A 22,513-nucleotide genomic window follows, 5' to 3' on the forward strand; every position below is an offset into this window, starting at 1 on the left:
GAGAGGACAGGACGAGTGAGACGACGCGTGACCTGAACCACGAGAAACGATGCGACCAGGCAAGGAAGAACACAACCCAGGGACCTGAGCGACCCACGACAGCATACTACCACCAGGGACGCCGCCAAGGAGCTGCGGACACAACCAGGACGACGACAGCAACCGTGGGAGAGCCGCCATCCAACCCACGGCCTCCACCCCGGCACTGCAGACCACGGCAGACCAAACCCATCACCTGCAGATGGGAACCAAAACCCCGACCATCAAGGTGGATTCCCATGACAAGATTGTCATCCGTGTGAGAGAGAGCGTCCTACTGACTAGCCACTACACCGGTGGGCCCTCGCCCTCCATCAAGTGGTACCGCAATGACGAGGAGAGGACAGCGAAACCAGCACAACACATTCAAAAACGCCCGCCCCCTCGCCCCTCTAGTACCGCGATGACGAGGAACGGGGGGAACCAACCACCACACAGCACGTTCAAGAACGCCCTGACCACCATGTCTCTAGGCCTGATAGGGGCCAAGCGTGAGCACAGTGGCAGACATGTGATGGTGGTGGAGAACAACACAGGTTCTAGGAAAAGAGTCTGCAAGACCACTATAGTTGACTGCTACAGGTGACCCTTGACAGGGAATGAACGGCGACCAGTGAATGTTCCCGACTGCATCGTCAAGAAGAGACATCATCAGAGACCTGTGAACCAAGAGACTTCTGAACACAGTGTCCACATTGTTATGTATTTATTTAATTTTTATGTGTTACTGTTTGGCCCTGCCACACGGCCGACAGAGAACACCTTGTCAACAACGACGCAACATCATTCAGATTAATACCTTCACAAGCAGGAAACTTTTCACACAATTGTATGTATCTGCAAAACGATGAACTAGGGATGTGATGAAAAGAAATCAATGAGAAAACATTAACAATGGTTAGTAATAATGAGCTAAAATGTATTGCTGAAGGAAGAAGTGACCACATTATCACATTACATCACATTTGAATTACTTAGGTTACAAAATTGTATTGTCAGACAAGAAAGAATCAGTTGTTTTATTCTCTCATAGAAGAGGACATGTAACGTTGTTTTGCACCTGTATGGTGAACCATTGATAGTATATGCACTAGAATTACATACAGAAGCGATGCATAAGACGTTTTATCTCCTCATTTATAGAGAAGAAATGGAGAAAATTGCCTGATTCTAAGTAAAGACCAACAAAACTGAGGCAATCACAGATGAAAGTGACACTCAAACTCAGGGTAAATACAACTGGATCCTAAGTAATTTCATCAAGAATCATCATAAAACGTGCAAATATATATATATATATATTTTTGAACAGTTTCCCATAATCAATCATGTTAGTTTTATATTAACCACTAGGTTAACGGTTTTCAATTTTATTTTGACACATTAGCCACTAAGGTAATGTCTATTGTAAATATTACTATGTTTGTATATGTACAACCATGACATAACCATGACATTAGCTCCCCTGAGTCACGACATGAACGACTGAAGGTATGCCAAGATATTTGCACAGCGATAGCTTCTAATGATTATGTTAATTGTTGTTTGATATCAGAGTTGAGGACCACTCATTGATATAAGTATTTTGAGCGATTAATAAAAGAAAAGGGTGATATCTATTCCCACATCTCTGATATCAAAATAACACAGACCGCAGTCCAGTCGATCATGTCATGAATCATGTATATAAATAATACTAGTTTAAATTATGAGGCCAACCAACAGAACACATTGGCCAACATTTTCATTATTTTAATTATTTTCTATTTTTTTCATTATCTGATAACCAATGGATTACATCGGTCCCCACTTTTACCTGTTCCAAACAATCCTGGTATATTATACATTAATCTCACCCACATTATAAGAAAGAAAAGTGAGTATTGTGGAATAATATGTCCTCATGTAAATATGTTCCCCTTACCTGTGCCCCCCCCCCTCTCTGTGGAATCACCCCCCTCCCCTGTGTCCCCAAACCTGTACCCCCTCCCCCCCATCTGACCTATCAAATGGGACCACACACCCCCCTTGTTGAACTATAAAGGGCTCCTCCCGACCACAATCAAGGTCTTTTACCTGGGTCACTTCAGCTGACTACCTGGGGAGAGCCCCTCAGCCATTCTCTCTATGTATTCTATCTGTTTGGTTAATAAACCCTTGTTATTATCCAAGTCTCGGTTGACTGAGCACATTCTTCATCAGGATATCTACTAATATCCCACAAAGGTAAACATCTCCATAGGCTTACAGCGGTGGCAGACTGGGTATAATGATGGGCATACTGCATGGCAATCAAAGTGTTAAAGTCTACCATGGTCCGGACCCAATAACAGTAGTCGGCATTTACCGCCCTCCTTCAGCTGACTCTCATGCAACCAACACTTCTGGTGAATCTGCTGTCGAAGTTCTGTGAAGATGAACTGCTAGTTTTAGGTGACCTAAATCTCAACTGGCTAAGTGATGTTTCTCTGCAGCTTAAAATCAAACCTGCAGCATCAACTTATCACAACTAATTACTGAACCAACCAGACCAAACCCCAAAGATTACTCAAAATCCTCCCTTTTATATCTAATCTTCACCAACAGGACTAGCAAATATACCAGTGGTGTCTTTGCATTGGGAGTCAGTGACCACTGTCCCATTGCATGTGTGAGAAATATAAAAGTGAAAAAGACTACATCTCAGCTGGTTTCTAAGAGGAACTTTAAGAGGTTTGTTGCAGAGGAGTTCCTGGGGGATCTGGATGACTGGGATTGGAGTTGCGTGGGCCAATTCGAGATAGCGGACGCTCTTAACTCCTTTATATGTGCATTTAATTGCTTTGTAGATAAGCACTCCCCATATAAAATGACTAGGATCAAAGATAGGGTGGTGCCATGGGTTACTCATGAGCTGTAGTGTCTACCCTCCTTAATGATAGGAATAATGCCTGGTCCCGTGCCAGACGCACACATGATCCCCAGCACTGGCTGTCATTTAGACAGCTCAGAAAGAAATGCACTTCAGCTGTAAGGAAAGTTAAAATGGATTACTTTTTTTTTTTTTTTTTTAGATATTTTTTTGGCGTTTTATCGCCACTGGGCAGTCCAGTAGAGAGAGACAGAGGAGGAATGGGAGACAGAGTGGGGGGAAGACATCCGGCAAATAACGACGGGTTCGGGAGTCGAACCCGGGTCGGCCGTGTCGCGGCTGAGCACGCTATGTGGTTCGCCACTGGGGCGCCCCTAAAACGGATTACTTTTTAAATCTTGTAACCACCTCCTATTCTAATCCTGCCAAGTTCTGGGGTGCATTTAATTTTACTAAAAATCGGCCTTCTAGCACTCTGCCCCTTAGTATTACGATAAATAACTGCGTGATCTCTGATCCGAATGACATTCACCTTGCTTTTAATAAACACTTTTCTAAAGCTGGTCACCTATTTGATAGGTTGTTTCCAGGTCTCCCTCCCCTGGAGGTCTCTGATGATGTTCTCCCCATGAATCATGTCCCTCATTTGTCCTTTCAACCGTTTACATCTTTGGAGGTCTTCAATTATTGCGCCAATTATTAGAGAGCCGTTAACTCATATTTTTAATCTATCAATCTATCAATGGCTCATTCCCACTGAACTGGAAGTCTGCACAAGTCATCCCTTTACACAAGGGGGGTGTTAGAGATAATCTGGATAACTATCGTCCAATCTCCACCCTTCCTTGCTTGGCCAAAGTACTTGAGACCTTAGTCAGTTTGCAATTGAAGTGCTGCCCTTCAAGCTACTCTATTCTTAGTCCTCACCAATCCGGTTTCAGACCTGGCCATAGTACAATCTCTGCTATCACTCTTGTAACCAACAATATAGTCTCTGCTTTGGATAGGAGGAAGCACTGCGCTGCCCTCTTTGTCGCCCTCTCAAAAGCCTTCGACGCGGTCGATCACCACCTGCTTTTAAAAAAGATGTCAGATATCGGCTTGGATATGGGTGCTTCTGCATGGTTTCGTGACTACCTATCTCTCCGACGTCAATGTATAAAATCATCACATGGCAATTCAGAATTCTTAACCGTTACAAAAGGTGTCCCACAGGGTTCGGTGTTGGGGCCTGTACTTTTTACTGTCTACATTAATGAGCTAGTCTCTTCACTAACTGGTTGCCAAGCCCATTTGTATGCAGATGACACTATTCTTTACTGTATTGCGGATAGCCCGCAGGCTGCTACCGTCAACTTGCAGCTCGCTTTTAATTCATTGCAGGACACCCTTTCTCAGCTCAGGCTTGTCCTTAACTCGATGAAAACAAAATTTATGATATTCTCAAGAGCTAGAAATGTGGACTTTACTAAACTTCTAATATCTACTATTGATGGCTCTTCTATAGAGAGTTACTGATTACAAATATCTTGGGCTATGGCTCGATGAGAAGCTCTCATTCAAAACTCATATTGACAGCCTCGCCTCCAAGCTTCGGCAGAAGGTTGGCTTTCTATTCCAAAACCGGTCTAGCTTCCCTTTGCTCAGTAGGAAGAGAGTTGTCGATGCGGTATTCTTGTCAGTATTGGACTATGGTGATGTTATCTATAGGCATGCAGCTGCATCTACGTTGAAGCAATTGGACTCTGTATATCATTCCGCTATTAGATTTATCACTGGTGACAGTTATGATACTCACCACTGCATTCTTTATGAAAAGGTGGGCTGGCCCTCTCTTTCTCAGAGGCGCAGTTACCACTGGTACTTGTTCATCTTCAAAGCCATTAGTGGTAAACACCCTCCTTATATCATCCTCGCTGGATTGGAGTCTTGGTGCTTATCAGACCAGATCCAACAGCTGGCTTACTCCCACAAGCGTGTTTGGATCTGGGCAAGACAGCATTTTTTATGGATGCCCCCAACACATGGAACGCTCTTCAACAAACCCTAAAGTTAGAGGTCCTCCCATCTGCTTCTGATTTTAAACATCTGGTGTTAAATCTCTTTGTCAAATTGCAATAGTTTCTTCTAGTCTTTTTTTTTTATATTTTCATTGTGTTGCTCATGTGTGTGTAAACTCATAGTCATTGTAAATTAGGGAAACCTCAATGTCCTTCGAGTTAAAATAAAGGTTACAAACACAACAAAACTTCAGAATGTTATCTTTCAAAAGAGTAAGTATAAGTATAAAGATAACCTTTGCAAAAAAGTATGCAGTCCTCAAGTATGCAGTCCTCAAGTTCAAGTAAAATAATTGCCACTTTTCTGGGTGCCTGTTAACTCATTGGGGGCCAACAGCAGAGGGCGCTGATGGCCCTTCAGCGCCAGTGCTTTATCCAATGTAGGATAGGACTTACTTTGGAGTGCTTAAAATATATGAAATATAATAGCAATAGATCTAAATAACACGTTGATCGTCAGTGAGTTGCTTCCAGTCAACATGTACGAAACAGATAATTTTTTCATACATTTCCGTTTTATACCGTGATGAATATGAATATATTTCTAGAGGGTTCTGTCTAATCTCAATCAACTCCAGCAAATCGAGCTTAAATGTATTTCCTTAGAAATCGTGCCATTTGTCGCTTGATTTATGAATAGTTTTCAAATAAATGCTAGATTATCGATATTATATGTGTCATCATGCGCGAACAGAAGCGGGGTCTGAAAAATCGCTTCTCGGTACTTTGGTCGGCGCGAACCTCACACACACACACACACACGCTCCGATGGCGGTGAAAGAAACATCGGATTAACCCAAGATTCGTAACATAAAGTCCTTACCTCACATCTGATGTAGTGCAAAAAGATTAATCCAATTCCTGATCGCCATTCCAAATATTGATCGTGTTTATTGATCCAACGTTATATGTCCAAAACACATAATCCACGCTGCTCCGAGTGTCCCCAGTCCATCTGTTATAACGATACTGCATGCCGAGAAGTAAAACCTGGACCGGACTTCTTAGATCGATGCACAGCCCCAGCCAGAGGGATTCCAATTATGTGCAATACCATCCGGGAGACGTTAGGCGGCGGTATTTGCCCTTTGCGAGCTCAGACCCATTCCCAATGATAACGTCAGGCTGGATGGATGAAAAATGAATGGATATAGCTAATAAAAGAAATATCGATTAAAACCCGAGATATCTCGGGTCTTGGCGCCCAAGCGCATGGCGAGTTAACCCGAGATATCTCGGGGTTGGCCTGGAATGTGTTAAGAGGTTAAGGTATTATTATGTGTCCGACTGTCCGGCCCATAAAATCATCTGTATTTTTTATTTCGGCCCCTTTGGTAATTGAGTTTGACAGGGTCTAGACCAAATTATGCATTTCACCATCGGCTGCTGTAGCAATGAGTGCGTGACCCGACTTGATCCGAAGTGAACACAGAGCGGTTATCCCCGTCAGCCCTGTTCACATGGCCTTAACTGCAGCTATATCTACTGAGGTTCAACGTTTACAGGCAGTAACGGAGATTCAAAGTAAGAAACGATGCATGACGACGGAACAGACCTTGTAGCTGACGCAGAGGGGCACCTGGGGGATCTTGATGTAGATGAAGGAGTTGTTCATGGCGGCACGCTCCTTCATCTTGTCAATGTCGTCCACGGGATGCTGATATGGGAGAGTTCACAGCCAACCTTTGTTATTATTCTGTCCCATTGTTCATTTTAAGTCATTATATTAGACATAATGCTCATCCATCTTGTAGATGCAGAGCACATTCTAATAGAAGGTAGAACTTGCACACGGTTACATTTAGGGCTCCAAATGCAATAAAGTTCGACTATTTTTGGGAGCAACACAGTGTGCGAGTTCTACCTATTGTTCATTCTAATGTCTGAGCAAACAATAAAAATTATAATAGTAATAACAATAATAATAAGAAAAAAAAACAAAAAAATAAAACAATAATACCTCTGGAGGTTTTCTGAACGATCTCCTGACCCCAGAGGAGCGGTTCAAGCCCTGAGCGACACCTTTGCTCGGGCCCATGGCCCCCATGGTGTCCTCCGACAGCTGCCGAGCCTTGACAGGGATACCTGAGACGCAGAGAACAGCAGCATCAGCACTGTGGCCTGTGGGTGACTCTACCCTAAAACCTGAGCCTGATACGTCAGGGGGCTGCTTTCCCCCCGTACTTTATTGAGTGGGAGGTTCGAAGGGTCAAAGTGGGTATCAAACAGGAGGGAAGACTGTCAGGTGTTAAACTGCGGATACCAAACAGAGAAGGTAAAGATGACTTTTAAACTGTTAAACAGTAATCCAGAACTATTTTATTGCACTGTAAAAACATTTTTTTTTATATACGTATGTCTATAATTTCATGTCTATTCTACTACTTATTGCACTGCTGCACTATTTTACTCTTTTACTCTGTCTATTCTATCTTACTCTTTCTATTATCTATTTGTTAGATCCTAATGTGAAAAACTGTGATTTTATGTCTGCACTTTATGTGCTAATTTTATGCCTGTCTCTTTTCTTCTGTGAAGCACTTTGAGCTGTAGTTTCTGTATGAAAGGTGCTATACAAATAAAGTTTATTATTATTGTGATCACATCTCCAGGAATTCACAGTGAGACGAGAGACTCTCTTTGCTACTAGGCAACAGGCTGCTTTCAGACCCAATGGGAGATGTAGCTTTCCACGGGTCTGCACTCCACCCAATACTCCCAGTAGGTCTCACTGGACACACACACACACACACACACACCAAGGTCATACTCGTGTCAACCGTGGCTTTTAATAGCTCGGAGGGATGACATAACATTACCACAGGTGGCTATCCAATATCACACACAAAAGAACTGGCAAAGACGATGGAAAGTAATATTGATCCATTAGCTGGGCGGTATGGATTTCAGGCTGGTGAACACATGTAGGAGGGCGGAGACTGCGAGTGAAGTCACGCCGCTACGATTGGACAATACATACCAGTGGTAACCAATCGGAATTTATCCTCTTCGTCTGGGACTTCCTCTTCCTCCACATTCCTTCCCGGGAAGAAAAAGCCCATCATCCTTTTGAAGAACTGGTACATGAGCTGGATGGTGAGAGGCACCACGTTCACCTGACAGAAACATTTTGTTATAGCAAAATATAGAACTGAACTAAAAACACTTTATATGCGTTAACTTTGAAAGTGATCATATGATTTTACATTTAGTCATTTAGCTGATGCTTTTATCCAAAGCAAGTTCAACTTTGTTTTCATTTGTCGTCACGTATAAAGTACATGTACATTACAGTGGAATGCTTGGTTCTGTATGCGACTTACAAATGATGTACAACAGGTCAGAAGGAAGGTTACAACTCTTTCAGCTAAGTAACAATGTTCATCAAACAGTGTTGAAACTTGGATGCTATTGCTACAGTCTTGAGTGCATAGTAGTAAAGACATATTAGCATAGTAGGTAGTAATATAGGCAAGGAAGATTACTTAGTAGCAAAGTGCATGATAGTAAAAGACAGTCTGAAGGGTTGTTTCTTTTCTCTCAGATATTGATTGAAGAAGTGTGTTTTTAGTCGGGCTGTCCCGTTATTCACCTCAAAGTGTTCCTTGACAGAGATCCCTCCCACGGGCGTCTGTACTTTGCTGAAGATGCGCAGAGCGAACTGACGGCCCGACTGGCAGACGCTCTGCGGACGCAGCACCACCTGCGGGAGGGAGGAACCGACGTCAGCTTCGGTTACAACACATTCAGTCCCTGCACATCGCCGACTCATCTTTGACGGAACATCGGATCTTTGAAACCGATATCGACATCATCGACATTCCTAGAAATATCCCATATGCGCGGTGAGGGTCTATCTGAACACCTATTCAAAAGGTAAGAGCACGTGCATCCACTGTGTTGATGAGGTGTGCAGGTGCAAACAGGGAACCATCATCAAAATGAAGAGAGTCCACACAATCTAAAGTTTAACAGTGTGCAGATTCTATTCATCTCGATGTCCACTTGAAAAACGAAACACGATAGATACATTAGCACGTAGTGCTCATGTCATGATGAAAATGATATATCCAGAACAAGCAAATACGCCATAACGTCGGAGGTGCACATCGAATGATTCCTTGGGATGCACATGCAGCGATGACTCTTTGGGTGCACATGCAACGACAATGTCAAGCCATCTGATGAACGGCGTGACCTGAACGGATGAATGAAGATGTGGTCGAAATGAAGACACGACAACTCCCTTTTACTGTACCAGCGCGAGACGTACATACATACATACCCTCAAACGCTGCTGCACAGAGGAGACCAAGTAGAGCGTTAGACGTAAACACAGCCTGGGAGGCTTGGTGAAAACAAAATGGTGACAGAAACCTCTATCGGGAGAAAGTCGTGATCGTCTCTGCACGGGTCTGTCATACGGTCAAACAGGGACCTCTAGGCTAAAGAGCACCACTTAATATTGGCGCTTTGCTTACTTCTTTGTTTTTGGTCGGTCTTGTGGGTAACTCTGAATACTGTGAAAATTAGGTGTGGCCAGCGGTAGCGACCCCTCCCCTGTACCCAGTGAAATCCAACCCACTCATCAGACAAAAAACTAAACAAAAAACGTCAACAAAGCACAATACAGAGAGTCCTTTTTTTGCCTAGAGGTTACTGTTCAACAACATTATAGATTCTACTGTTAAAGAAATTGAAGTCCAAGTCTTAGTCCAACTATAACTCAGTTTGCTTCACAGTGAAGGTTGAACATATCAACCGTTAGTTGCATTTGGAAGAGAGAAACATATGATTGAAAAAAAAAATACAATAAATAAATAAAAAGACACACCTTAACCCTTTCACTACCACACTACAAAGGGTTAACCCTTTCACTACCCCAAAGGGTTAGCCCTTTCACTACCACACTACAGAAGGTTAACCCTTTCACTACAGAGTGTGGTAGTGAAGGGTTAACCTTCTGTACTGTAGTGAAAGGGTTAATACCATCACCCCTGAGGTTGGTTGGTTGCTTGGTTGCTTGGTTTACCTTGTATGATGCATTGGGGAGCAGGTTGTTCATTGTGAACCAGCCCAGTTCCAAGAGATGCTCTGCGGTGTCGTCAGACCTGTTCAGCTGTGAAAGAAAAACATTTTCCAAAAGCCAGGTCAACATAATGTCCTCTAGCTGTGACACTGTGTACCATAACAACACAGCTACAGGCAATAACTGGAACAGTCTCAATACAGAATTGGACATTTGAAAAGATTTACGTTATCAAAATTGGAAGAAAAGAGAACACTATATATATGCAAGTGCAATAAGGGGTAGGACACGATAAGCATATTGCTTCTTCGTATTCCTTTTCGGACAAAATACTGTTTTGTTTATTATTTTATCTTACTATTCATTCATTCATTAAACATTTTAAACTGCACCAATGGTTCTCCTTCTCTCATTCTCTTCCCTAGGCCTCTGGTTTCCTTCTCTCTAACTGGAGGTATGGTATGGCTACTGCTATTAGCAGAATGTTTTCATTGTTTATGTGTTATTCTTCTGAGCCAAACCAAGCTGTGTAGTATATGTATAATAAATATTTGGGGCTGTGTAGTATATGTATATAATCTATAATTAGAGCTCCGTAGTATGATTACATTCTGAATACATAAAATAATCAAATCGCTGCCCCCCAAATCAAAATTCATATTGAATAAAAAATGTGTGTATCGCTACATCCCCTTGCGTCAGCCGTGAAATACACCAACACAGCCAGTCATTCCCTTATGATGATTAACTCCGGTCGTCCCGATTCCCAGCAGACACACACCTTGCTGTACATGAACCTCTGCAGCTCCAGCTCGGCGATGCCCAGCTGACCGTCCTCCTCTGTCAGACACCAGCGGGCCTGGGCGAAGTAGATCTCTGTCCTCCGCACCACGCTCACGTCCTCCGGGGGCTTACGCAGCTCCAGCTTGTTGGCCCGCTGGAGCTGGAAGTCCTTGAAACACCTGGGAGGGAGGAAGGAGATGGGGGGGGGGGCATCAGGAACAACGGAGAGATTTACTATATATATTAGTGTTACAAAGGGTCAGATTAAAACGAATATATATATTTATTGCTTGAGATCCCATGTATACTATTTGTATATCGTCTGATATCCCTTGTGTATTCCTTGTACATATACACGGAATATCCCTTTAACCTAGTACAGACCATAATATTTCGTTCTCCTATTGGAAGCGATCCCCTAGGCGCCAACGGCCATACCCCCAATGCCGAGTTCAAAGTCACCGCGAAGACATGTCTGTACATGCCCGGCTTTGCCCAGGAATACGAGACAGAAATAAGGTTGGCACTAGATTATTCACTGTACGTATAAATACGTCGCAGGTGGATACAGCAGTAGTCTTAGTAACTAAAAGCAGAAGCCTTCACCACGATACAACGTTCTGTGAAGTGGGCCCGTTTTTGCCCCGAAATAGAGTCTTGTCTTATCCTAATACGTTTGTTCAACGTATCGTTCGCTCTTTACTAGTGAAGCCTTCATCACGAGTCAACGACCAAGTGAAGTGAGCAACCGTGTATCTAAATAGAGCACTTATAACCGCGTGCGAATAGGATAGTAAAGTGTCAGAGCTTAGTGGAATAACGTCAAGTTCTACCTAGTTAATGTGAAGTACCGCGCACCGGAGAATCTACACCGGTGAATGCAGAGCCCTTTTCCGGCTGGATTATTATTATTATTGCTTTGGACCAGGCTGTTGGAGCGGAGAAGAATCGTCTACACCCCACTACTGTGTGGGATTTACTCGTGAGGAACATCTCTCGAGCCCGTCTCTTGGAGAGGCTGGCCGGCTTTCACCTGTGCTGCACGCATACTTGGATTACAGCTGCTGCTTTTCGTCTGCTGATCCAGGGAGTAATATACCGCCTCCCATAGCAGGAGCTTATTGAGTCCCCGTTGATCCAGACTTTGCATTCGAACATTTCCTCCCCCTGCTGGCTTACAACCGGTGGGAACCCCCCCTACCAGTATCTCCCGCTGCCTCCCCAGAGTACCATAGATATAATTCCTAAGATTCAGGTTGTATTATTATCTCCTGCGTAATATGAGAATGGACATACGTTATTGATTTGCCTACGCACATTCTTTTGCCTTATAAGAGCAACCTAAGTAAAGTATATTATGTACTATTATCGCTGCTAATAAATATTCGTAAACCCAGTTTTGTGTGGAACCGTGTCATTGTGGAGGTGTTCTCATCATATACCTGTGTACTGTATGGCCAGTAGTAATGTACATAAGACGGTAGTGGTTTAATGATACCATACTTATCAATACAGTCAGGGAATTGTACCCCTCAGTTACAATTAGTATATTTAAACACTTTTTAACACTACACCACATTTTATCTATTTATGACTCAAATATTTGCACTACATCTCTACCTTATTTTTGCATTTGTTTGCATTTTGTACTTTAGTTTGTATATTGTATCATTTGTAGTGCTGTCAATAGATAAAAAAATATTAACAAATTCATCTCACAAATTTCTGTAATTAATCTAGATTAAAAATAGCATTTTTCTACTGATCCGGACCTGATGAGAATGTTGAGCTCTTCACTCTTCATCTGCATGTCCGTCTTCTCCTGGTTGAGCTGGTTCTGGAGCCTCACGTTGATCTCCGTCACCTCGTCCCCGTTGCACTCGTCATACTGAGAGGTTTCAACGAACAAGATGCAACTCATTACGGAATTAAAGAGTCGATCCTCATATGTTAAGTGGAAGAGAGACACGATATCGACGTCGAGCTGCGAGTGCATAGTGTTGAGTTACAGGGGAAAACCGAGATTGGTTACATTGAGTTGGAAATTAAATTGAGTGAAACTGAATTTATAATTCCTGTGATCTTGGAATGTTCAGTCAATATTTTTAAACACGACTTTGTGCCTAGAGGCCTTGCTCTATCGATTTTAGCTTCGGGACAAACCTTTTAACTCCAAACTGTCCGTGTTTACCACAACAACGTATATGAATCGCGTCTCAGTGTGGATCTCAGACTGGAGTAATAATAATAATAACAATAAACGTTATTTGTATAGCACCTTTGTATAGCAGCTCAAAGTGCTTCACAGTAGCAAAAAACACAGGAGCACAAAATTGGCAGATCAAGAGCAATGCATAAAGTGCAGACATAAAATAAGTATAAAACGAGCATCAAAATAGAACATTAAATCACATAGTTCTTCACATTAGGATCTAACATCCCAATAGGCCTCTTTGTTTACGGATTTGATCAATGAAGCTGATCATTATGAAAGTGGCGCTTCACCCTGATGTTGCGACTGTAGAGGAGAGATTTTCAGCGATGAAGGTTTCAACGCACAAGATCTCATTACGGAATTAAAGATAAGATTCTCATACGTCGACGTCGAGCTGGAAGTGCATATTGAGTTACAGTTACATGCGTTGGTTGGTTCTCGTTATTTAATCGTTATTTCTTTTATTAGTGATATCCATTCATTTTTCATCCGTCCAGCCTGACATTATCATTGGGAATGGCTCTGAGCTCGAAAAGGGCAAATACCGCCCCCTATCGTCTCCCGGATGGTAATGCACATCATTGGATTGGATTGAGTGAAAAAGTGCATCAGAGAAAAACTCGGATCCAGGGTTTTCCCATCTCTGGCAAGCAGTGTCGTGTTACCAGATTCACTGGCGAGGCTGGGAGCAGCTTGGATTATGCGTTTCGGACTATAACGGTGGATCAATAAACGCGATCAATATTTGGAATGGCGATCAGGAATTGGATTAATCTTTTTGCAGAACATCTGATCTGAGGTAAGGAATCTATGTTACCAGTTTTGAGTTAATCAGAGTTATTTTTCACAGATTTCACAACGTGTGTGTGTGGCGTTAGGCGCTGAGCGCGGCATGAATAAATTATTTTTCAGCCCGCTTTTGTATCGTGCATAAGAACACAAATACTCTCGGTTATCTAGCGTTTATTTGAAAACGATTCATAAATCAGCCGGAAAATGACAACGTGTTTTGTGTATTCCAGTAAATGGCTATTTTCGCGAAATTTCTCTGAAATTACTAGAACTCTCCGAAACAATACTCGTATTCAAAATGGTATAAACCGGAAATGTACTGATAAAAAAACAATCCGTTTCGTACATGTTGACTGCAAGCAAGTCATTGATAAGCCACGGGTGTATTAGACACAGCCATAATTTAAGATATGGTTTATGCATTCGCAAATGTGCTCGTCCTCCCATTGATTAACGTGGTGGCATCGAAGCGATAAATCGTCATATCCGGCTGGCAACCAATGTGTTAATTGACCTGCCTGGTTAAATAAAATAAAAAGCGGATCATGATGAAAGTGTCTCTTCACCCTGATGTTGGAGTAGATCCGTTTCTCCAGGCGACTACTCTACCTCCCGAGCCAGTGTCGCCCCCCACAACAACAACAACATGAATGAATCGTGTCTCAGTGTGGATCTCAGACTAGAGTAATGAAGCTAATAAAAGTGTCTCCTCACCCTCATGTTGGAGTAGATCTGTTTCTCCAGCCGCCGGATCAGGGCCACATGCTGCCTGACGGCCTCCTGGAGGTGCAGGATGCTGCTGCGCTGCTCCTCAGGGTTACTGGAGATCTCCAGCTGGAAGCGCACACGCTGCTTCTTCTCACTGTGCTCCTACACACACACACACACAACCAGAGATGAGGACAGAGGCAGAGGAGAGAAGAGAGGCTTCTTCTCACTGTGCTCCTACACACACACAGGCAGAGATGAGGACAGAGGCAGAGGAGCGAGGCTTCTTCTCACGGTGCTCCTACACACACAACCAGAGATGAGGCCAGAGGCAGAGGAGAGGCTTCCTCTCACTGTGCTCCTACACACACAACCAGAGATGAGGACAGAGGCAGAGGAGAGAAGAGAGGCTTCTTCACACTCTCTCACACACACACACACACACACGCAAGGGCAAGGCTAAGATAATCATTAAAGACTCCAGTCACCCGAACAACTGCCTCTTTGAACTGCTGCGGTCAGGCAAGCGATACCGGAGTCTCAAGGCGAGCACAGAAAGACTCAGAAGAAGCTTCTATCCCCAGGCCATCAGGCTGCTAAACGAACAATGAATGAACACTACACAACAACAACCACCAAACGCACATAGCACACACATCCACACGCACACACTCACTTTAAACAAACACACTGTAGCACCCACTCCACACACTTTATAGCACACACCCACTTTAAACAAACACACCGTAGCACCCACTCCCCACACTTTATATTTATTGATGAAGGATTGCACTACAACTCGTACACCTTACTGTAAATTGTACCTAAATTGTACCTCATCCCATTTCTGCTTTGCACTAGATAGTACTGTACATTAGTACACTGCATAGTATTGTATATTATATGGTAACTCAGAACATTGTACATATGTCTATACCGAACACTGTGACCTCATTTTCTTCTTCTAAATTACATGCTATACTATGTTATTTGATACTATCTTGTCTAGCACAGTCTCTGGAGCGTAACAGTAAGAAGCATTTTGTATGAAAGTATTCTGTACTTCTGTATGACAACTATTAAAGAAAGAAAGAAAAGAAAGAAAGAAACACACACACACACACGAGAGGCTTCTCACTGGCTTCTCCTACACACACAAGCAGAGATGAGGCCAGAGGAAAGAGGAGAAGCTGAAAGAAACGAAAGTAGTGGAAAGCATGCCTTTTTCTTTTGCTTAACTCTGTATGTACACTAGACATAGACTGTAAATGAGGGAAACCTCAGTTGCCATTCGAGTTTAAATAAAGGTTCGATATGAAATTAACATTTATAATAGTATTTATAATGATAGAAACTCTAGGACTAGGATATCTGACTACAAGGTTGATGCTCTCTTCTTACATGTCTATTTTACTAGACATTTTGACAGGTAACAAACCCTTGGAAATCCAATTTGTCTGGCAAGAAAGAAAAAGAGGGAACAATTATTTTGATGGCCAAAGAGCAAAACCTCTTATCTGAAAAATGCTCTTTTTTGAGAAAACAAAAAACAAAAACGTGTTGTTTTCTTGCAGAATGCTATTTTCCAAAGATACCAATACAATGTTTTTGTACTATATTACTACGGTACATTATGTGTTAACAACACCGACCAGGTATTAGTGCCTCACAAAGTGCAGATAGGACGTCCATCCCCCCCCCACTTAATGTTATGCAGATAGGAGGTTTTGCTCTTTGGCACATCTAGGAACATTTTCAAAAAAAAAAAAAAAAAAAAAAAAAAAGGGAAGAAAAAGAAAAGTCCTGTCCTCTCCGACCTTGCGCTTGGTCTCCACATGCAACAGCAGGTTGTTGACTATATCCAGGATCATAGCGTACTGGACGGGGTTGGTGGAGATCTCCAGGTCGTGGTGGATGAGGGTGAAGGTGTCCACGGCCCCTGGAGGAACAGGACAGACACGTTGTAGGTCAAACTCCACAACATCCTCTAGTTCAGTGGTTCCCAAACTGTGGTGCGCGAGCGCCCTCTAGGTGGTGCGTGACATGAAAAGGCTAATAGTGGTAATTTTTTATTTTAATTTTTTTAACAATAAAATTTCATACAAATCTTAGTCAAACCTTTAGTATTATGGATATTAAACATGCTGGCAGAGTACATGCATCCATGTTGTCATGAACATTTTAATTAAATAAAGAAATTCCCTATCCATAGCCGCCGTGGGAAGAGATAAAATAAAAAATAAAATCTGTGCACGGAGACCAGCAACAATTCTTTTCTAACAGAAACCCATTGGGGGGTGCGTCAGCTAGGTCAGGAGGTGACAGGGGGTGCACGGCCAAAAAGGTTTGGGAACCGCTGCTCTAGTTAATACACCATCCCTCCACCATCCCCCAGTTCTTGTCTGGACCTTCCCCCGGGACCTCCTTATTATAGACGCCATGCAGCCCATGGGCTATGTTCTAATTAGTGACGGTCCAGGAGAGGCGGCATTAACAAGAACAAGTTGGCTTTCTAAGATAAGATAAGATAAGATAGTTCTTTACATTTGTTTTGTGTCAGAACAGACGATATTGCATTACAAAAATAAATAAATGAAAAACGCAAGACAGTGCAGAGAAACAATGTAATTAACCCCTTCCTTCCCTCCCAACAAACATCATTCATTTGATGTGCCACAGTCCCATACAAGTCCAAGGTTATTTTGTATTGCACAGCCCTTTTATATTGCACTGTCCCGGGTAGGTCGGACCACATTTCTATCCTGCTTGTTATTAAGTAGGCTTATTGAATGTGGCACAAATTCATTTTTGAATCTTTTCCGTTTCCACTCGGGGGATCTGAAGCTCCTGTGTGAGGGTAGCAGCTCGTATTCTGTGTGTAATACATGCAAGGGATCTTCTGTGATTTTATGGGCCATTCTCATCATATTTGTAGGAATGTTTGGTTGATTATCTCTGAGGCGATGGTTAAGGAGGCCTGCCCCTCTGGACCTGGACCGTGACGCCGTTATACACCAGACGATGACGCAGCAGCACTGGAGAACACTCTGGATGGTGGAACAGATTCTACTGGGAGCGAAGTACGTGCAGGTGATCGGACATAAAGTACCGGCTTGTTTCTTGAGCAGGTCTTCCTTCTCGTGGCTGTTGCGCAGGTCGGGAGGCTTGATCTGCGTGGCCAGCTCCGGGTCGATGTCGTGGCTGTAGCCGATGTAGTACATGCGGCAGCTGCAGCGCGAGATGATACGCTGCACCTGCTGGGTCTCGTTCACCAGCGCCGGCTGGTTCAGGTCTGTGTGTTAAAACACATACACGTTCATTAGCGTTTCTTCATTTGACATCTTCTACAGGGTGAATGAATGAATGAATGAATGAATGAATGAAAACTTTATTCAACAGATTGCAGAATGGGTACAATACAGTACGGCTCAATACACACAATTGTTAAGGGGATGCAGACCAGAGAAAGACTTTCGTCTCGTTTACATCAGGGTCCCCCATTTTCAATTCATAGTGAGAATTCCTATGAAAGGGTTCCTGCAGGGGTTTCAACAAGTTACATTTGAACACATTTGAACCCTTTCACTGCCACTACAGAAGGTTAACCCTTTACTATCACACTACCGACGGTTGCTGTTGTGTGGCAGTGAAAGGGTTAACCTTCTGTGTATTGTCGCAGTGAAAGGGTTAACCGTTTGGTAGTGCGGCAGTGAAAGGGTTAAGATTTTTTTTTTTTTTTACCCTTTCACTACCACAATATAGAATGTTAACCCCTTCACTAGCACAAGGTTAACCGTCTAGTGTGGTAGCGAAAGGTTAACCTTCTGTAGTGTGGTAGACTGGTAGTGAAAGGGTTATCGCTTTGTAGTGTGGTAGTGAAAGGTTAACCTTCTGTAGCTGTTGCCCGTGAGAAGGGATTAGATCTTTTGTCTGATTAGAAAACCAATATTTCTGTCACCGGACCAACGAAACGATAAAAAAAATCGTATCGACCGCCAACGCGTATTACAAAGTTTTTGTTTTAGTAAATTTTTTACATTACCATGCAGTTTAATGCAACGAATACTAATTTGATTATTTCAACATAAACAGATATCATTACACACACACACATATATATATATATACAATATACATACATGTGTGCAGGGCTTGACATTAACTTTTTGGCTCACTAGCCACTGTGGCTAGTGGTTTTCCAAAGTCACTAGCCACTCAGCATTTTCACCAGCCAAAAATCCCCACACACGCCTATCATAACCCAACAATGGTAATAATGTAATTATTAAAATACCGGTAGTCATGTGAAAATGGGCTCCAGACTAACTTTTTTCACCACCGTGATATGTGTGAGTGAGTGAGTGAGTGAGTGAGTGAGTGAGTGAGTGAGTGAGTGAGTGAGTGAGTGAGTGAGTGAGTGAGTGAGTGAGTGAGTGTGCACGCTTAGGTTCTAGGTTGAATGAATTGATGAACAATGTCGCCGTTGGAACGTTTCATTATAAGCGTCTTGCAAGTTGCAATGCTGGTTAAGATATGAAAATACTTGCCAGTAGTGTAAGGATGCATTCGCCATTAGCTAGCTTACTTACAGAGACTTGTGGTGGAGTGGAGGTTGTAGCTGTGTTCAACGAGCCCGCCAGCTTGATTTCAGCCAGGCAGAAAACGGGTCCATAAACGAACGTTTTAATCCACACCAGTATGTAAACAAAGGTTTTAACCATCCACAACAGAATACTGCAGTCCAAATGTATTTCCGATGCTTGATTCTTCTCTCAGACCGACGCAATGTCTTGAAACTATTATGTTTATTGGCAACGCGACTCAGTATGAAAAGAAGTTTGAAGAGAGGTTTCAGGTTTCACAGTACCACATGGCTTTTTTGTTTATTGCGTCATTCAGCATCATGGTGATGATCAGAGCCAATCAGAGGCAGATCAGGGCTGGTCTTTGCATAATGCATGTGTTATAGCCAATCAAAGGCAGAGATTATTTTTTTATAGAACGCACATGGCCAGGGAGAAAAAGACGCTAAACGCACACACATACACACAGACAGACAGACCTTTAAGCCACTAGCCACTGTGGCGGGTAGAATGACGGAGTTACACGCCACAGGGGAATTTTACCCGCGGGTGGTGGGTGCTAATGTCAAGCCCTGCATGTGTGTGTGTGTGTAGGGGTGTTCTCCATACCAGTAGTGGTGCAGACCATGCCCCCGACAGCCTGGCCGCTCTCCATCAGCTCCAACACGGAGTCCTGGTTCCGCTGACGGTGCTCCTCGATGTTTTTCACCTGAAACAGAGACGTAAACTACTGTGGAGCCACTGCAGCACTTTCAACAGGTGTCACGTTGTCACTGAACAAGGCAGTGTGGTAGTGAACGGGTTAACCCTTTGTAGTGTGGTAGTGAACGGGTAAACCCTTTGTAGTGTGGTAGTGAACGGGTAAACCCTTTGTAGTGTGGTAGTGAACGGGTAAACCCTTTGTAGTGTGGTAGTGAACGGGTAAACCCTTTGTAGTGTGGTAGTGAACGGGTAAACCCTTTGTAGTGTGGTAGTGAAAGGTTAACCTTCTGTAGTGTGGTAGTGAAAGGTTAACCTTCTGTAGTGTGGTAGTGAACGGGTAAACCCTTTGTAGTGTGGTAGTGAAAGGTTAACCTTCTGTAGTGTGGTTCCAACAGGTGTCACGTTGTCACTGAACAAGGCAGCGAGGTTAAAACAGTTCTGTTCGGCGGCTAGCAAGGGGACACTTACACTCCAGAGACACTTACACTCCAGAGACACTTACACTCCCGACACTTGTGATGTACTCGGCTTACATTTTGACACCATAAAAAGTCTAGCGCTAAATTCTGCTCATCAGTGTGTCTGCTGCCCTCAGAGCATTCAATAATAATCAATGTTAGGGAGGCCCATACTGGTAAAATAGGGTGTTGGTAATGATCAGAGGATTTCTCCCAATACTAAAATCTGATAACAAGATGTCAGAAATCAAAGTTAAGTGACTTGATTTATTTATTTACTTCTGTTGCATTTTCTTTTTGACATATAGATGCATGTTAAATCTCTACTGGAGAAAGAAACATGTATTATATGTATCTCAATAGTATCTTTGTCATTTTAGCTACAAGTCTACACTGTTGATGCGATGGATCAGAACAGTACTCTGTATCGGCCGACACTGAAAGTTTAGGACTCGGAATCTGCAGTGTCATCGGTGCTCCCATAAGTAATGACTCATGTTAATAACCTTTCAGATTGAGCGGCTATAGGATTCCGACACTGAATATAACCCAGTAGAATAAATACTAGATTTATTGATATAAATGTCATAAGAAAAATAGGGAAGACTGTCAGGTTTTAAACTGTGGATACCAAACAAGGAACTGTTAAACAGTAATCCAGCTACTATTTTATTGTATTGCACTATTTTATTGTCTACTTTTAAAACTGAATCAAACCATAAACAAAGTGGCCTGTTGGGATGTTAGATCCTAGATGTGAAAAACTGTGATTTTATATGTCTGCACTTTATGTGCTCATTTTATGCCCGTCTTTTTTCTGTTGTGAAGCACTTTGAGCTGCAATTTTTTTATGAAATGTGCTATACAAATAAAGTTTATTATTATTATTATTATCATCATCATCATCATCATTATCAACAAGTGGTATGTAAGGTCCGGCCCTACGGTACCTCCAGCCACAGCTGCTTGTCTTCCTGCTCGTAGGGGTTGGGCTCCATGGTGGCGAAGTACTGCATGCCGTCCAGCAGGCAGGTCCAGCTGGTCTTCTGCTTCAGGGTGTCACTGTACCAGGCCGGGTGGTGCTCACACTGCAGCAGCTGGGCCTTGGCTGCAGACACCAGCACGCAGCCCGCCGTCTCCGTGCCGCGCAGCATCATCTACACGAGGCAAGTGGGAGAGGGTGAAGTGCTGGAGCCACCGGACCGAGGATTACAAGTCAAGTGGGAGAGGGTGAAGTGCTGGACCCACCGGACCGAGGATTACAAGTCAAGTCAACTTTATTTATAAAGCACGTTTAAAGACCAACAGAGTTGGTCAAGTCAACCTTATTTTTTATTTTTTCCGTATTTTTCTCCCATCCCAATTTAGTTGTTATGCCAATTCCCTTCCTGGTCGTTGCACGCTTTTGTCCCCTACTGTCGGCCTGGGGAGGGTGAAGACTACCATGCCTTCCTCCGATACATGTGGAGTCAGCCAGCCGTTTCTTTTCACCCGACAGCGAGGAATCTCACCGGGGGAGTGTAACGCGTGGGAGGATCACACTATCTCCCCCAGATCCCTTCCCTGCTGAACAGGCGCCCCGACCGACCAGTAGGAGTTGCTGTTTTACAACGACCAGGACACATACCCCACCGGCTTCCCACCCGCTAACACTGCCAATTGTGTTAGTAGGGACAAGGAGGTACCGCTGACAGCTGGATTAGATCCCAGAGTCTCTGCAGTGGTAGGCGAGCGCTTAGTCCGCTGCGCTACTCAGCCGCCCAAGTCAACCTTATTTATAAAGCACATTTAAAAACAGTTGACCAAAGTGCTGTACACTGCCTTATAAATAATAACACATTAAAATACGGTAAAGCAGGCATACAAAGAACAGTACGTAGAAGAGACATATACACTATATACAAGCAGCACAAAACCCATTAACACTTTCCGTGCCAGCCATGCGGTGCCTAGGAACCCCGTTGCGTGCCACCGCTATATTCAATGACAGAGCTCTCATATTTGCGAACGCATAAACTATATCTTAAATGATGGCTATGTGTCTAATATGGCCGTCGCTTATCAATGACTTGTTTGCAGTCAACATTGTCAAAACGGATTTTTATTAAAAAAAAAATTTAATCGATTAATTTCCGTTTTATACCATTTTGAAAAACGCTCGTTTTTTGTAAGTTTCAGAAAAAAATAAAGATTCTGTGATAAACGCCCTTTACTGGAATACACTGGAATACACAAAACACGTTGTCATTTTTCGGCCTATTTATGAATCGTTTTCAAATAAACGCTAGATTAT

General features: G+C 43.0%; 1 protein-coding gene across 3 annotated transcripts in view; it reads right to left on the reverse strand.

Annotated features, from left to right (window-relative positions):
* The window catches only part of LOC311235627 (bridge-like lipid transfer protein family member 2), a 72,125-nt gene that overhangs the window by 19,033 nt on the left and 30,579 nt on the right, over nucleotides 1–22,513 (reverse strand). For all 3 annotated transcript variants that reach the window (XM_084323091.1, XM_084323090.1, XM_084323092.1), the window contains exons 27-38: nucleotides 21,171–21,377; nucleotides 19,670–19,769; nucleotides 17,587–17,769; nucleotides 16,295–16,416; nucleotides 14,484–14,639; nucleotides 12,535–12,650; nucleotides 10,761–10,941; nucleotides 9,983–10,069; nucleotides 8,543–8,653; nucleotides 7,931–8,066; nucleotides 6,911–7,035; nucleotides 6,506–6,607 (exon numbers count right to left, since the gene is read on the reverse strand). In XM_084323091.1, coding sequence (XP_084179217.1) covers nucleotides 6,506–6,607; nucleotides 6,911–7,035; nucleotides 7,931–8,066; nucleotides 8,543–8,653; nucleotides 9,983–10,069; nucleotides 10,761–10,941; nucleotides 12,535–12,650; nucleotides 14,484–14,639; nucleotides 16,295–16,416; nucleotides 17,587–17,769; nucleotides 19,670–19,769; nucleotides 21,171–21,377 — 1,626 coding nt within the window. The remainder of the gene's footprint in view (nucleotides 1–6,505; nucleotides 6,608–6,910; nucleotides 7,036–7,930; nucleotides 8,067–8,542; nucleotides 8,654–9,982; nucleotides 10,070–10,760; nucleotides 10,942–12,534; nucleotides 12,651–14,483; nucleotides 14,640–16,294; nucleotides 16,417–17,586; nucleotides 17,770–19,669; nucleotides 19,770–21,170; nucleotides 21,378–22,513) is intronic.

Source organism: Notolepis coatsorum, assembly GCF_963971535.1.
Source record: "Notolepis coatsorum genome assembly, chromosome: 1".
NCBI lineage: Eukaryota > Metazoa > Chordata > Actinopteri > Aulopiformes > Paralepididae > Notolepis > Notolepis coatsorum.